Below are 18,267 nucleotides of genomic sequence, written 5' to 3'. Positions count from 1 at the left end.
CAAGCTCTTCTCACAACCAGAGAAACAGAACAGCCAAAGGGAGAAGGGGTCAGGGTGGCATCAGCAGGAAAAATGCCCTGTCTCACAGAGACCAGTATAGGAGAAGCAGAGGCTTGTATTAGAGAGTTGGACATACTTTATTAGAAAATAAATGAAATTATTGAATCTTTTCTTGAGGGAATACCATTTATTTGGACTTCAGGCATAAAATCTGAGTATTTTCAGAACGTCCTCTCTGAGATTGGCACAGAAGGACAGTACTAACCAGCTAAGCAGAAAATATTAGGTCACAAGAGACATATTACAAGCAGAATAAAGAAAACGTAGACACACAACAAAGATCTAGGAGGAGATGCTTTCCTAACTCCTAACTGAGAGAAATGAAGAAAGATTTATTAGTAGGAACACTGACATTGTAGCACGAATTACACCTGTTAACAGTATTTATAGTTTGCTGGATACATATACATCTATACATAAGGGTATATGTATATATGTTTATATATGTATATGTGTACAAAGGTGTGTATATATATGCATATACACACATAGGCAAACACATGCCATTCTTTTCAACTAACTCTTTTTGCCATTTTTCCAAAGTCCTGTGGAGCAATGATAGAGACTACTTGAACATGTAATAACTCAGCTAACCTTTATTCATTCCCCTGATGCCAGGTGAACTTTACCTAGAAATCAGAGGTCACCAAGACCTTATACTAACTGAAAACTTCATGTACATTAGAATAGTCAAGGTGAGCCAGGAATACTAGTTGCTTTTGTTAGATTTTCTTCCCTCTGAAACCTAATCTTCCAAATTCAAAGAAATTGCCACAGAGCAAAATAATTTGAACAAGGACTGATTATCTAATATGATCACTCACCACATTTCAAGTATGACCTCATCTAACCCATCTAAACACTTGAGAAAATCTAGATTTTCAAACTATTCAAAGTACTGAAATTCCACATATGTCCTTGGTAATTCTCTGCTTCATTCAATAAATCTCCTTTCCAAATTACCACTTTCAAAATATTATTTGCCAACACACAGAAAATCAAAGATTTCCCTGAAAGGTTTATTGTCTTTCTACCAAAGGAACTCTCATTAGACTTCCAAATATTGAGAGAATTCTAATAACTACTATAATTCAAATGTACACATACATATGTATGTATGCATATCCATACACATATATATAAAATTTTAAGTTATAGTGCTCAACTCCCACTACACACCCATTTTTAAGTGTGTAAAAATATACTTGAAATGCAAAAAGTATAGTTTTGTTTTTGGAAATGCAGTTTGCTTTATAATTTCATTGTGTTGATACCATAGGGATCCTCATCAGAAAGGTACAATTTTGTTTAATACACAAAATAAATACAATTGTATTGGCGAAAATTTTCTCTCATGAATTGACAACCAAAAACTTCTCTTCTAAAAGTGTTTTCTTTTAAGGTTTGTTTTTGGTTTTGCTTTTACATTGAATCCAAAACACTGTAACTAATAATGATAGTTGTTACCACTCATGAAGTGCTGAGAGAAACCAAAATGTATGTCCCTTTAAGATGACTGTTAGTTAAAATTATTCATCACAGCTAAAGAGGAAAAAAAATCTGCTTAAACTTGTAGCAACAACATTTTCATATAGTGTTAATTAGATCAAAGTGAACATGTCTTTTTAAAGTAAAATGAAATTTTTCTATGGTTTATTTTCTAAAAAAATATTTAACTCAAGAACACCACCAAAAACAAACTCTAAAGCTTATTTTATATAAATGCTAAAATCTATTCAATTTTTTCATCATAATAACAAAACCAAGGACAGTGGAGTGAAATTATTAAGTATTCTTGGTTTGTATAAAAGCTTGGAATAATTATTTGATTAATTCCCAGACTGTTCATTAAAACATTGTTGTTACTTATTTAAGACAGCAGTAATTGTTTAACCCCCTAGTGTCCCATGATTTAAATATTCTAATAGCCCTAACATGCTATTGTTAATAGATTCATTCTTTTATAACTATATTAGAAATTCATCATCTGCCTTTTAGTCATTTACATTGCATAAAAAGTATTTTTATCATCCCATTAAAAAACCCTTCATGTTAGTTATAGAAATCCATATACCTTTCTTTCTTTCCACAGCTCCTAGTAAAGTGCCATCTCATATGGATGCCAAATAATATTTCAAACAGAATTATAAAAAGTCTAGATATAATATATTTGAACGACTATTTTCTACTGGGCAAAATTTTTAACTTACACAAAGTTCTTAACAGTTTTTAACTGTTCTTAACATAATAGATTTTATGGTGTTTATGCATATTCAACCAAACAAACTTCTTTTATTAATGTATTACAGAGACCAGAAGGATTAGAGATGGGAATAAAATATTAAAACCTTTTATTTGGAGTTTACATGTGAAAACCAAGTAGTCCTCAAAAGCTATTTTTTTCTTTATTTCATGAATGATTGGATCATTGTTATATTAATTTAATAATTAAGATTTTCATTTAACTTAGCTTATTTTATCTTCTTACTTGCCGTACATTAACCCAGGAAAGTACAAATAACATGAACTCTCAGTAAGAAGGTAAGCTGGTAATAAGCAATTGAAACTTCTAAGATCAATTTATTTTCTTCACTAGAAATGCATTTTTTCTCAGATATTTGGCCACCCAAACATTTCAAAATAAACCCATAGACTCACCTCCGTATGTAATATATATATATATATACACACACATATTACTTACCTCGGTCAAATGTGGTGTAGGGTTAAATCCACAGAGATTACACACTTGATTCTTGCATTCAGTGCAAGTACTGAAGTTAGGAGGATCCTTAGAACCTATGTTGAGTTCAGTTTTGCAGACAGGACAGGTTGATTGTGGTTTGGGAGATCTCTCCAGTTTTGTGGGAAGGACAGCCTTTTGAGGCTCAGCTGTTAAAGATTTGCTATCTTTAATAAGTGGTGGCTTTTTTTCTGTTTCTGTTCTTTTTACTGTTGGAGCTTGTTCAGCTTTGGGCTCTAATTTTTCAGCTGCTGGGGCTTTTGTTTCCTTTTTCACAGGTATAATTTTTGCAGGTGCTGGTGGTGCTTGACCTGTGGATTTGGGTGGCCCTTGTGAAGCAGGTGGCTGTGAAGGGGAAGGGGCTTGTTTCGTTGGGGCCCCGGGTCCACTTTGTGAATGAGGTCCAGGTTGGCCTGCAGTGGAAATTAAATTTGATGCCTGGCTGAAGATTGATGCTCCAAACCCAAAGAGTTTCCCAGTCACGGTCTCTTGAGGAGTTGTAGGCTGTGATTTGGGGGCATCAGTAATACTTCCCAGATTCAGACTGAAACGTCTTGACTGCTCCTGAGGCTTTGGGGGCTGTTGAGGTGTGGGGACAGTTTGGCCAGCAGTAGGTCGTGGGCCAGGGGGTGTTGGTGACCCTTTTGGCATTGGCTTGGCATCTGGTTTAGGACTCGTTTTGGTTTGTGCTTTCTTGGGCTCTTCCTTCTTTTGTATGGGGTCAACTTGTTTTTGACCTTTGCTCTCTGAACTAGGACCAGGATGTGAAATAATTTTTGAATCTGATGCAGGTCGAGGTATGGCTTTAGAATCAAAGGGGGTGACTTTTTCCCCTGTTGGTGGAAAACTCTGTGAGGGTTTGGCAGAGTCTGTTTTTAGAGGAGGGGTTGTTTTCTCTTCAGCTTGTGACTGTACTTTGGAGCTTGGAATATCAGGTATTGTTGCTGATGATGAAGATACAAAGTCTGTGGTTGGCTTTACCATCTTGGGCTGCTTTGGTTTATCATCAGCAACAGGGGCCTTGTCCTGCTCAGATGGGACAGAAGGTTCTTTGGGAGGGGCTGGCTTGGATGAAGAATCTGCCTCAGGAGGCTGCTTGGCCTTGGCTGAAGGAGAGCCATGGAGGGTTGGTTGTTTCACTAGTGGTGGCTTTTTAGGCTCAGGTACCTTGGAGAGATCCTGTTTTGGTGCAGCATCCTTCTTTGGGGAAGTCTGCTGTGGCTGTGGGGATGATTTGCTCACTGCTGATGTAGCGGTAACAGGTGCAGCCTTCGGTTTGGGCTGGGGTGATGATGGAACTGGAGCCAGATCCCCACCTAGAGCTCTTTTCATTTGACAGTTCAAACAGAGCCACTCTTTTACCTACAAATAAAATAAAACAATGGTCACCAACACAATAATACTGTAAAAACACAAAAATGTTTTCAAAACATGCATACTGCCATTTGAAACGATGTCTCTCATCATTCAAAGCAGAAAATGCAGAGAAAATTATTTTAATAAATTGTTATTAAAATATAATATTTTAATAATATTAAAATATAACTAGTGGGCCAGGAGTAGTGGCTCACATCTGTAATCCCAGCACATTGGGAGGCTGAGGTGAGCAGATCACGAGGTCAGGAGTTTGAGACAAGGCTGACCAACATGGTGAAACCCCGCCTTTACTAAAAATACAAAAATTAACTGGGCATGGTGGTGTGCACCTGTAATTCCAGCTACTCAGGAGGCCGAGGCAAAAAATCGCTTGAACCTATGAGGCTGAGCTTGCAGTGAGCCGAGATCATGCCATTGCACTCCAGCCTGGGCGACAGAGTGAGGCTCCGTCTCAAAAAAAAATTAGACATATATATAATTTATATATATTTATATACATACATAAAATATATATGTAATATATACATATATACCTATATGCATATGTATCTATATGTGTATGTGCGTGTGTGTGTGTATATATATCTCCTCAGGGGCTAAAGTACCCTATATTTTAAGGAATAAAGTAAAAATCAAAATATAGTTTTGTGTTTCTTCTAATGGTAATTCTGTTATTCTTTGCCTTTGATTTACTTAAATTTTTATTATTCCCAGAAATAGAAAACCATGTACAATTTTAAGAAAAAGCAAGTTTTATGTTTTTTTCTTAATAAGCTTTCACAAAACTTGTTTTTTCTTAGTTTACTAAGAAAAACTAATGGTTTTTCTTAAGTAATGGTTTACTATTTCTGGGAATAAAACATGTTAGATACCATAAATCAGTTATGAGAGTTATTTCCTCTATTGATGGCTCATAATCAATTTTAAGATATACAGCCCAGAGTAGGATTGCTAAATTATGAACATATTGCTAATTTTTAAAATTGGCAAAGCATTACTCCCCCCTCCAAGGTGAAATTAAAATATTTCAAAATACAAATTGTTAACCATGCTGAGTTAGAAATAGGATATTCTCTATTAACAAAGTAAATAAAAAATAATAGCACTCCCTCAAATGATCACAAATAGCATGATTTAATAGAGGAAACATGGTTTCCTTAGAAATTTTATGAAGATACTTGAAAAAGCAGTATGAGTAAGGAATGTACATATTTGACTGGTGATATACACATGTACGTGTATGCATGTGAATGACAGAGATTGGTATATATATGAGATATACATATATATACACAATATGCAAATGCTTTTTTTGTATTGCATCTATTGTGAAAAGATGTTGTGTTTAATACCATATTTTAGAAGATAATTTAAAAGTACCTATGTTTAACATTTACCTTTTTTATTATTCTAAAATAATGTTTCCTTATAACTATTTTAAATATTACCAAAATAATTTAGCATATATAATTATACCATGATGCAACCTTCTCCACCCAATGTAACCAATGTAAATAATCTGGCACTGAAATTCTTTGTACAGAATGCTGCACAATGAAAAAATATATATAAATATAAGGAGCACAGGCACCAAATTTCCCACAGTACAAAACTGCAAAGTGTTCAGCTGGCAAACAGTACATTTTCTATTTTCAAACAATTTCTTTTTAAAAAAAATTGAATTAATCATTCCTAAACCTTTTAAAACTTCTTTGAGATTATTTAAACTCATATACCAGTGTCACAAGGCTTATTTTGCACTCTCATGGAAAGTAAACTTATGTTTGGAGACGGTTAAATGAGATTTTCAATTTGAACTGAAATGTTATACTTCTGTTTTAAAAACTGAATCAAAAAGTAAAATTATGATATTGTTAAATATGGGTGGTAGGTATATGGATATTCATTCATTCATTCATTCATTCATTCATTTATTTAGAGACACAGTCTCGCTCTGTCACCCACACTGGAGTGCAGTGGCTTGATCTTGGCTCCCTGCAAGCTCCACCTCCCGGGTTCACGCCATTCTCCTCCCTCAGCCTCCCGGATCGCTGGGACTACAGGTGCCCGCCACCACGCCTGGCTGATTTTTGGTATTTTTTAGTAGAAAGAGGTTTTCACCGTGTTAGCCAGGATGGTCTCTATCTCCTGACCTCGTGATCTGCCCGATTCAGCCTCTCAAAGTGCTGGGATTACAGGTGTGAGCCACCGTGCCAGCCATGGATATTCATTATATTTGTTTTCAGTATGGGTATTATACACCTCTATACTCACTATATTGTCTTAACCTTTCTATATGTTTGAAGCATTTCACAAAATAAATAGCTCTTTATACAAATAAATATTTTAAGTCCCAAAACAATCAAACAATTGCTACTTCTGCAAATACCATGACAAAAGGCAGACAAAAATGTAAGAAAAATTTCACTCCATTTTCCTTAATGGAAGGAAATATGTCTATAAATATGCATCTACCCACTCACCCATATCCCCTATTATCAATGTCAACTCTGCTGTTCTACTATGTGTTTTTCTCATTAATTTTCTTCCATAGCCTCACATGATCACCTCATAATCATGCAGCCAGACAAAATAAGAAAGAAAAATATAATTAAAGGCATAATTCTTACATGTATAGTCACTGACATTTTTCTATAAAATACCTGTTACATGCAAGATCTGTATCCATATTAGCTAGTTTAATTTATAAATTTCCAGGATTAGTAATTTTCATTAATATTAATTGCTTTTATGCTTTTTAACAAGTGTCATAACCAAAGTAGTTTCAAAATAAACAATACTTATTCTTTTATTCAAATATGTATTGAGCACCTTCTACAAGGCAAATACCACTGAATAAAAGACGCAAAAATCAGGCCGGGTGCTGTGGCTCAGGCCTATAATCCCAGCACTTTGGAAGGCCAAGGTGGGCAGATCCCCTGAGGTCAGGAGTTTGACACCAGCCTGGCCAACATGGTGAAACATTGTCTCTACCAAAAATACAAAAATTAGCCAGGCGTGGTGGTGCATGCCTGCAGTCCCAGCCATTCAGGAGGCTGAAACAGGAGACTTGCTTAAACCTGGAAGGCGGAGGTTGCATTGAGCCGAGGTACACTCCAGCCTGGGTGACAGAGCGAGACTGTCTCAAAAAGAAAACACACAAACAAAAAAAGCAGCGAATATCCCTGTCCTGATGAAGGCGATATAACAACCAAACAAGTGAATGCATAAGACAATTTCAAGGTTATGGTAGATATCATAAGTGGGATTTGAACAATGAGAACACATGGACACAGGGAGGAGAACATCACACACCAGGGCCTGCTGCGGGGTGGGGAGATAGAGGGTGACAGCATTAGGAGAAATACCTAATGTAGATGATGGGTTGGTGGGTTCAGCAAACCACCATGGCACGTGTATGCCTATGTAACACACCTGCACGTTCTGCACATGTATCCCAGAACGTAAAGTATAATAAAAAAAAAAAAGAGATTAAAAAATTATGACATAAAATCCCAATTCAAATTGCTTTAAAAAGAGAAACAATTATCTTTAGATAATAGTCAGTGGACAATACAGATGGCAGAATTAAAGCCTCGTCATATTTTCTAACAGAATTTTCTGATAAACTTGATTAAATAAAAATTTTAAGCATCACTAAACACATACAAGAAATAAATTTAAAACTGCACAAAAAATAAAGTACAATGAATGAAGATAAGATGTACTCAAAAAAAGAACTGAATAAATATTCTACACATAAAAAAAATCTGATGATATTGTGGTGATTCTTTGCTGCTAGTTTCTCTTTTTTTCCTCTGAAAAATTTCTTGGGATGTATTTGGTTTGATTGGTAAAATTTTAAGTTTCTTTGCAATCTGAACATTGGAGCTTCATACATAGCCAGTAGGCCCTAACATTATCTTTGGACAACTGTAAAATTAGAACACTACCAGACACATTTAATGTATGATGTATATCAACACTGGGACACATTTTGTACTATCTTTATTCCAAAACCAAACGATTCTCTGTGGTTTATAAATGTACATGGATATATCTCTACCTAAGCAGAGAGTTAGGAGAGTTAGTAAAAAGAAAGTGGAAAATAGGAGTCACTGTCCCTTCACAGGGAGAGAATTCTGCTTCTCTCCTAATATACCCTTTGCTTGAACAGATTCCACCCCCTCATCTTTTGTCCTTTAAATGACCACATTTATTTTAACTTTGATAAACAACACAGAAAAGATATTTGATCCATCAGTTTCCCCCCCTTATTGCTATAATACAGGTTGAAATCATTATCTATGGCTAGCACAACATAAAAAGCTTCTATCCTCTTAGGATTTTTTAGAAAGCACCTCCTTTTTATTTAATTATATTAGCCAAATCTGTTGAAGGTAGAAATGATTTGTATTTCAGCACTTAACAGTCTTGTACTGAAAACAGCAGCATTTGCAAGTCCCTGATTCAACTGACAAAAAGAAAAAAGCAAAGAATCTTTCCTATATATTGACCAAATGAAAAAGTCCATAATCAGCCCCAGCATTAACATCACAAACCATCTTTGATGTCAGTCAGGTCTTTCACAGTGCACTTAGGGCGAGCAACAGATAGTAATACTCCCACTGCTTTCTCAGTTATCCAAGTTCAAAATCTCACAATATTTTTACCACTTTCCCATTTATTCCGAAGTGGGTCTGGATTGCTTGTGAAAGGTTCTCTCACATTTCCAAAGCCACTGTCTCTCATTTGGCTATTATTTCTCAAACACTTCACATTAAACCTGTTTAATACAACCACACCCCTTCAAACCTCAATGCCTCAATGAAAAGTAAAAATTTTTGCAAGAAATTTAACGTATATAATTCTGTTGGTGTTCTTATGCTAGTATTTATGTAATTCTGTTATTTCCAAGGCTGTATCTCCCCAAAGACTCAAAACAACAAACTGTAAAGACTTACTCATAGTAGGCTTTCTATTAATCTCCAGTGTATAAATAACACTTTAAGCATCAGTTATGTTCACAAACATTTTTTGAACTGGTTTGAATTAAACAAATTAATTTAAAATGTTTAACTGTGCTCTGTGTTTACTGTGAATCTCCCACTGTTCAGCCAATCTGTACAGCATTCTCAAGATGCATGCCATTCTCCATAGAACCCTACTTTGTACCTTAGGCCACTGAAAACCTATTCTCATTTTGATTCAGATTGAAGAGTCTCTCATAATTACAACATCTGCTAACCATAAATATTTTTCCTGCCTAGAGATAATCACTGTCTTGTTTCACTTCCAAAATTAAACCTTTATCTCCAATCCTGAGTAGAGACATACCTGCCACAGACACTTTCTGCCAGTTACACATAGTACCTATAATACACTTTGTCCCTTCGTTCTGTGTGATTGGGTTTTCATCTTCTAGAGCCATAAATGAAAATCTTAGATGATTTTAGTCCTTATCACTTCCTCCCCATGCCTGATTCACAGAAGATGGAGAAGTTAGACAGACAATCTCTGCAGTCATGCCTGATTCACAGAAGATGGCTTCCACAAAGATTTCCTAAACAACTTCCCAAGTGCCCTGTCAAAAGTGGCACTGCCTCTCCAACATTATACTACCATCCACATCCATTTGACAAATGGTGGAAGAAATGGAATAAACTCTACCAGGAGAGCCTACAACCATATCAATGTGTCCTGAAATGACTCTTACTTCAATGTGCAAACATTAAAAGGAAAGAATCCAACTGTCTTAGATAGATCTGTCAAGCCTGAACTTTTCCTAAATTCTAGAGTTTGTATGACAAATAAGGAAAAATGGCCATCTTTGCTTTCCCTACCAATAGCCTTACTTACAGGAGGTGCACAAATGAAATTCAAGGTGTGAAGATACAACTGTTAAATGAGCTATTTAAACTCAATTATCTCTATGGAAAGGAACAAAAGAAAGGCATGAAAGTATTTGTTCCTTTAGTCTTCTGATTTAATGTGCTATAAAAATGGGGGTAAGAAGATAATCAGACAGGATTTCTGCTCATTCTGAGGCCACTGTGTATTCTAATGTGGACCTGCATATAATTCCAACACACCTGTCTGCTTAATTCAATTCCTGCAGTTTTATTTTGTTAAGGTTTTGTTATGTATGAGAGATGTCAAATATAGTAATACAAGTTCATTGGCTAAAGCCTTTGATACATAATCATAAGCACCCTATTTATATTTTTCAAGAAGTACTACTTGAAGGTTTAATTGTGAACTTCACATAAAGAGTATCAATTAATGATGCCACTTTCAAAATAAAGTATCAAAGCTATTGATTACCAAAAAATTATATTCTGATTTTTAAGAGTGTATCTTGAATAATGACTCAAAATAATCAACTTGATACATCTAAGCAATGAAGTGAATTGACATATTTGGGGGTTTCAGAACTAAAGCATATTCCTGCTCAGAATTATTATTAATTTATTAAGATTCAAAACAGAATGGAAGCCCTTTCCCCCCTACACACATACACAATTCCAGAAAGCAGAATGACTAACATCCTCTCTTCTATCTAACTCTAAGTGGAAAATTTAAACACATCTACATGATATTCATAATATGATCTCTGCTCAATTACATAGCCATAGTACTTGGAATAATGAAACATCAAAAGAACAAACACAATGTTAGGAATTTATATTTGCTCCTTTTCGTACTGTTCACATCAGCTGTTAAATAAATTTTCTTCAATCATGCTCTTTTCTGTTTTTGCACAATGGAACCTGTTGGGCTCTTACTTTTAAACTCACCACAACTAAACTTTTCTGCAAACCATAACATCTAAATGGACTATTTACTCCATCAAAGCAGTATTCCCATTCTCTCTTACCTGAGTCGTGATTCCTAGTCAATTTTGGGCTCCTCTCATGTTTATGTAAATGCTATCCATCTTTTACAATCCACACCGAATTTCCTCCTTTGTTATGTATTATTCCATCATCAATGAACATCTGCTGTTTTTCACTATTACAGTACCATTATACCCTGAACCACAGCATTTAAATTCAAATATGTAGTGGCTTACAGTATTTTCCAATTGTTTCCTCTTGTCTCCTCATATAAACTTTTAAAAGGTGCAAACATGGTCGGGCATGGTAGCTCACATCTGTAATCCCAGCACTTTGGGAGGCCAAGGAGGGCGGATCACCTGAGGTCAGGAGTCCAAAACCAGCCTGGCCAATATGGCGAAACCCCATCTCTACTAAAAATACAAAAATTAGCCTGGCATGCTGGCATGTGTCTGTAGTCCCAGCTACTCGGGAGGCTGAGGCAGCAGAATTGCTTGAACCCAGGAGACGGAGGTTGCAGTGAGTTGAGATCACGCCACTGCAATCCAGCCTGGGAGACATAGCAAGACTCCATCTCAAAAAAAAAAAAAGAAAAAAAAAGAGCAAACACTTATGCTTACTCTTACCTCTATGTTGGATATCAAGTAATTTTTAGATATTATTTAATGGCAAACTCTGCAAAAGGCTTTTCTTCTATTTCTCATCATATTATTTTTAAATACTTATTGAAGACCTTCTATTACTTTGAATACCAAAAATATATAATACAACCAGACTAAAGGTTTTAAAAAATCAGGATTAGGAAGATGAAATTGAGATAAGGCTTGATAACAGATTATGTTTTCTGCTACTCAAGGACTGCTCAAGCCACCTGAGCTCCCCCACAGGGGCAGTTACTCCCCAACAGCAGTTTGGATTCAGATGACTCACTGTAGTTGACGTCTTTAGCTATTCATATTCATGCATAACTTATTTTGGTTAAAAACTAGACAATAGCATTCCTCAGAACTGTGATGGCATACTCAGCAACTTAATAAAACAATTTTCTTTAAAATAATACATCTAGAAATCGAATGGATATCTCCTCTCTGAAACTGCATGGGTTACAATTTCTGCTATGTAATTCAGTAGCCATAAACAAACCTTGTAAAACATAAACTAAATACGCCCTCTTTTCACCATCATAATGCTAACTGAATACTAGCAATAACATTTCTAAATCATTACAAATAGGATCAAGTGATAAAAGCATATTTTAATATGTTTGTCAGGATTGCCCTCCCCCCTGCAAAATAAAAAAACAAACTGACACTTTCACCAAAGCACAATTTATAAAATAATTACAGTATACGGATATGGAAGTGTATCCATACTGTATCACAATTACACAAAGAGAGGAGGATCTCAAATCAGTAAACTGGACTTACATACATTATGCATTAACACTTCTAAACTGCCTCTCACGCAGTGAATTCAAACTTTTACACCTCAGTTGATTAACACACACCTAGGTCTACCACAAAACATTGCAGCCTGTGATCCAAAGGTTCCAATTAGATAGTGTTTGTGTAAGTATCTGAATAGTTTACTGCATTGTCCTCTTATTATTTCATTTAGAAATAACAAAAGATTACATTAGGGAAAAGAATCAAAGGTCTAAATATGAACTCATTCTATATGCTGAAAGCAGCATATCTTTAAATCAGATGCTCACTAGAATTAAGCCAATTACTTGCATGTTGACTTGAGAAGGAAATAAACATATTTTTAAAAATATATGAAATCATTGGGTACAGAGGCTTATGCCTGTAATCTGCACACTTTGGTAGGCCAAGGAGGGCAGATCACCAGGGGTCAGGAGTTCAAGATCAGCCTAACCAACATGGTGAAACCCTGTCTCTACTAAAAATACAAAATTAGCCGGGTGTGGTGGCACATGCCTGTAATCCCAGCTACTCACGAAGCTGAGACAGGAGAATCGCTTAAACCTGGGAGGCGGAGGTTGCAGAGAACTGAAATCATGCCATTGCACTCCATCTCAAAAAAAAGATAAAAATATATGAAATCCTTAAATATATTAAGGCTTCTATAAAAAGAATGTTCATAAGGAACTTTTAGCTTATTTTAGCTCTGTGAATAGACACTCCTTACAACTGTCAATTATTAAAATTTTACACAGATATATGTATAACCATTTAATAGTATATTTAGGAAAAATCTGATTTTAACATGATTAATCCACATTACATTATTTTCAAAAATGTTTTACAAATCTTACCTACATTTTTCATTGTAATTTATTTCCTTCTATTTCTTTAACCCATTTACAGGACAGATTAACTATCCTGTCAATAAGTTAAAAACTTTAAATAAATTTAAAAAGATCTACACATTGAAAATTTTCCCCAAAAGTACAATTACAGAACCCTAATCACATGTTCACATAGTAAAGCCTGCTACTTGATTTCTTTAAATTTTATTGTATAAGTAGAAATCTGTTCATAAGAGTTGTTTTGAGTATTCAACTGGTAATGCTTACTTTGCTGAACAAAGAGAAGTGCCATATTTCTATAAATTGTATTGCAAGTGATTTTTTTATTAGAGAGAAAGAAAGAATAGGAAAGGTACTTTACTACTTTATACTGAAGTGAGAACTGATCTCATCTATATGTATTTTTTCATATTCTCCTTTACAAACAAGATTCCATCTTAAATTGCTAAGCATTTGGCTCTCTTTTTAGACTCTGAATTCTACTTCTGACAGTGGCCCGTTAAAGTTATGACCTTCATCATCTCTAGTCTCAATTTTGAACAGAGTGGACTGCTCAGAGTAGGAGTTCACAGCTTTCTTAGAAGGCAAAGAAGTATGAATCAACATAAGACTCTGAGTTTGGACAGAAGTATGTATGAAGGCAAAAAACAAGTACTCTTAAACCTCGATATTTTTAAACTAAGTATTCGGAAAATATCCCTGCCAAGAACGTTAATTTCTTTTTAATTTTAAGGATATGTAAATATATACACACGCATACACTTGCCATAACTCAGAAATTTAGAAAATGGTATCAAATAATGGAATCAAATAATCCAATCAAGGACAATGTGATCTCCCATAAAAAGGCAATAAATTTTGGGTCAGCAAATCTCACTTCTTGTATGGGATCCATTACCAAGTAATTCTGTGACTGTGCAAAAGTCATTTAAATTCTTAAACTCAGTTTTCTTATCTACCAATGGAGTCAATAATGATGGTGTTATCCCTATCTGCCTATTAGAATGTTATGAAGATTTTTGTTAGTAGTGGTAACAGTGCTAATAGTAATAACAATGAATGTTCACCTATAATTTTAATTTCAGAGCCCTTCCACTTATATTGCCAAATGTGATTTTTAGCTTACGAATACTCTCGCATTACAAATAATGAAACTAAACACTTAAAAAAAAATAAAGTCACCTGACCAAATCACACAACAAATAAGTAGCTGATCTAGGTAGGATTCATATCCACGTTGCCCAAGTTTAAAATCTCATATTTTCCAGTTTTCCAAAGCACCATCTTATGATTAATTCATCAATAAGCATGGCAGATTTCAAAATACTTTATAATATGAACTCTGATTTTCTTAATCTCTTTACTCGTCTTTAAAATGTGGATACCACCTCATTAAAAGAGCATAAAATGACGAAATGCATATAAAGTGCCTAGTGCACAGTTTGAAATGCACAGTGTTCTAACTACAATCTCTCTTCCCTGTGACAAGAGACCAAACTCCTTTCTTATTGAAGTAAGATAAGATAAAGGCAAGAAACATTGTTTGTAGTGAAAATGTTGCTTCCTTATCAAAGCTAACAAGACGTACTTTTCAGTGAATTCATAGTCATGTCACTAAGAGTGGACATATGTGAGAGGCAGAGCTAGGACCAGAATCCACACTGATTGACACCTTACTGATACACTTCATACTATTATTACTTTAAGGATAACTAGTATAAACTTCTAATAGATTATTTACCTCTTTATCTTCAATGTAATAATATATTTGAATTATTTCTAAATGTAGCTCATGTATCTAAACTAAAATTAAGATACCAAGAGAATTTAGTTATAAATTAAAGATGTGAAATAGGGAACTGTTAGATATGTGTGCTTTCTCAAGGAATATTAACAATGAGCAAGTTACCCCATTACTATATTCAGCTTACTGATCCAGTAAATACTTTTTTTTTTTTTGAGACAGAGTTTTACTCTTATCACCCAGGGTAGAGTGCAGTGGCGCAACCTAGGCTCACTGCAACCTCTGCCTCCTGGGTTCAAGTGATTCCCCTGCCTCACTCTGACTCTAGAGTAGCTGGGATTACAGGTGCCCACCACCACGCCCAGCTAATTTTTTGTATTTTTAGCAGAGACAGGGTTTCACCATGTTGGCCAGGCTGATCTCGAACTCCTGACCTCAGGTGATCCACCCACCTCAGCCTCCCAAAAGTGCTGGGATTACAGGCATAAGCCACTGTGCCTAGACCCAATAAATGATCTTAACAGTGGGTACCTGCCTTCACAGCAGAACATCTGTTCCTACCAAGCTAATAATACATAACAACAGGCTTACTAGACATTATGAAAGTTGGCTCTCCAGAAAGATACCTGAAACATCTAGTCATTTAAAAGCTGAAAGTAAAAAAAAAAAAAAGGCTTTGGTCTAATGATTAAATTTATGTATGTATATAATATTAATATTACATATAATGTATATGCCTAGGTGTATATTAACATATAAATCCAGGGAATATCCAAATTGGATCACATCAAAGATGAGAGCTAAACAGTGTTTGTAAACATAATTAAACAATACATATTTTTAAATGATTGAATTATATTTCTTTAATTTCATGAGAAAACTACTTTAAAGATAAATTCATTTTGTTATAATTAGGATATTCTCACTTTAAATAGTATGAACAATACCATGGAGATTATCAGAGAATTCCAAAAAACTCAATATACTTTGTTTTCCAAAAACCTTATGCATAGAATCTAGGTACTTTATTTTTCTCTATTGGCTTCATGCAAACATTAGGACCAGTTAAAGCATACATGGCTGTGACAAGCAAAGAATGAACAAAGAAACTGACCAAACTTGGCATCACAGGCTTAAAATATTTCAAATCCTCATTGCTATTTGGAATGAAAAATTCTTGACATTTCACCAAGAAGAATACCAAGGCTGAAGATGTAAAAATGAAGAATCAAGTCCTTTAGCCCTTTATATCATATACTTGTTTAAGCATTTGATGATTTAGAGTTTTTAAATTATACCAGTGTTAATTTTAGTTATAACATGAATTTTAAAAATAAAAAAAAATAGTGCATAAATGTATGACATAAAAAGTAATATCCTCCCTCACTACTACCAAGTCTTACTTTCTGGAATCAATCAATATTAACTTTTGCTTTTAGTTTTTCTTATGGTTGCCATCAGAATATCAAATAGTAGGTTTTGATTTTATTTTTATATATAAATTAAAAATCTAATATATTTTTACCTTGTTATCCAAGGTGAATTTTTTCATAAGACAACATTATACTATTACCTGTATTTAGGAATAGAAATAGCTCCTTATGCTGTAGATTTCTTAAAATGCTCATTCCTCTACATCCACATTACAACAGGCAGGAGTGAAGAAAACTTCTCAGAGTTATCCACACTCTTGGGTACATTCACACCCTTTCCTTCCTTGGTACCCTCACTCTTGACCCACAGCCTCAGTTAGGACTACAGCCACCGATTAGAATTTTAGTCACCATTAAAAATTATAGATTGCCAAGTAACTCATCAATTTCAGACTGTAATCACCCAATAGAAGGGAGTGAGGGAACCCTACAACCCAAACCCATCCCTCTCTTGGAACATACTACAACCGTCCCCTACTTCAGTTTTCTTCATAACACATTGTCATCTGTCTCACCATATGTTGTATTTATTTGTGACTCTTACTAGAATACATGCTCCATAAGGGAAGGATTTTCCCAACTTTGTTCACTCTCGTATTCCCAGAGTCAAGAACATGCCTGAAGTATGGTAGATGCTAAGTAAGTAAATACTTTTTTTTCTTTTGTTTTTTAACTCCACATAATCTGGGAAAATTCTGGGTCCTTATTTTTCAGACCATTAACTGAGTTCCTTTCGTTTACCCTCAACCAGCCCACTGAAATTTGTGTATGTTAACTATAAAGGAAATACCTTCTTACATATCTCTCAGGAATAGTAAGAATTTTCTTACATTCTTTGAAGAATGAACTTTTTCCTATGGGGTTATTTTTGTTATTGTTTCTATCAGTTCATGTATGTCATTCATGCGGTGTTATTGCTAAAATGTCTAGTTAGGCTCTTAATCCACTCACAGGTAATCAACAGTTTTTGTCTGTTTATAGACAGTTCTGATTCCCCTTTTGTTCCTATTGCAGTTCTGCAATTTATTCTTTGATTGCTACCCACATCCCACTACTGCTTTTTATATTTTTTGATTCCAAATTAGGGTTTCTCTGAGGTCTCCTGAGTAGCCAATTGGACAGTGGTTTTCTCAGCTCTTTGTCCTTTCAATTTTCTTTCTACCTTCAAGGAATTCTTCAACATATCAACTTAACATTTTTGGAGCTCTTTCACATTTCTTGGAATGACTATACTTTGAATCTTTTTAAAAATGGGACTTGAAGATAGAGGAGATGAGCATCTGTGTGCTCAGTCCTCCTTTTTAAGAGGAACTGTGTGGCAGTTTTTGCTTAGAATTTCAGGTAAAAAAAAAAAAAAAGTCTTTGTGCTAAAAACAGCAAGCAACTAAAAAGAGAACACACTCTTTTCTAAAAGTTCTTTCAGTTACTTCACCATCAGGAATGTCTTACAGGCTTTTTCTCTCCACAGAGTCCAGCCTCCTGATATCTGGCATACCTCCACTATTTTCTACCAGCTCTTCCGAACAACTTCTCTCCATTTCTCTTACTAGAAAAATAAGATGCAACAGGATTATCCACCGAAAGGTCATGGCCAGTTAAGCCATTTTACCCAACTAAAGAATTTCAGTCATTTTTTGTTTTGTTTTGTTTTTCATTAAGTGGAGAAAGTTTATATGAAAGTTGATATATGCAAGTCAAGGAGTTTTTTGTTTGTTTGTTTTAGTTCATTAAAGGTGGCTATGGATTTGTTAGACAAAATATCTGGCTTCTGCCAAAAAACTGACTCATATATGTGCCATAAT

The 18,267-nt window shown here is 34.8% G+C and overlaps 1 protein-coding gene across 1 annotated transcript in view; it reads right to left on the bottom strand.

The window, feature by feature from the left end:
* Positions 1–18,267, bottom strand: part of PCLO (piccolo presynaptic cytomatrix protein) — a 406,268-nt gene that overhangs the window by 375,451 nt on the left and 12,550 nt on the right. The window contains exon 3 of the mRNA XM_011927761.1: positions 2,765–4,165. Within this exon, the coding sequence (XP_011783151.1) occupies positions 2,765–4,165 (1,401 nt within the window). The remainder of the gene's footprint in view (positions 1–2,764; positions 4,166–18,267) is intronic.

The sequence above is a fragment of the Colobus angolensis genome, unplaced genomic scaffold, assembly GCF_000951035.1.
Source record: "Colobus angolensis palliatus isolate OR3802 unplaced genomic scaffold, Cang.pa_1.0 Scaffold74, whole genome shotgun sequence".
Classification (NCBI taxonomy): Eukaryota; Metazoa; Chordata; class Mammalia; order Primates; family Cercopithecidae; genus Colobus; species Colobus angolensis.
Note: the sequence above shows the minus strand (reverse complement) of the source record. Positions and strands in the feature narration are given on the sequence as shown.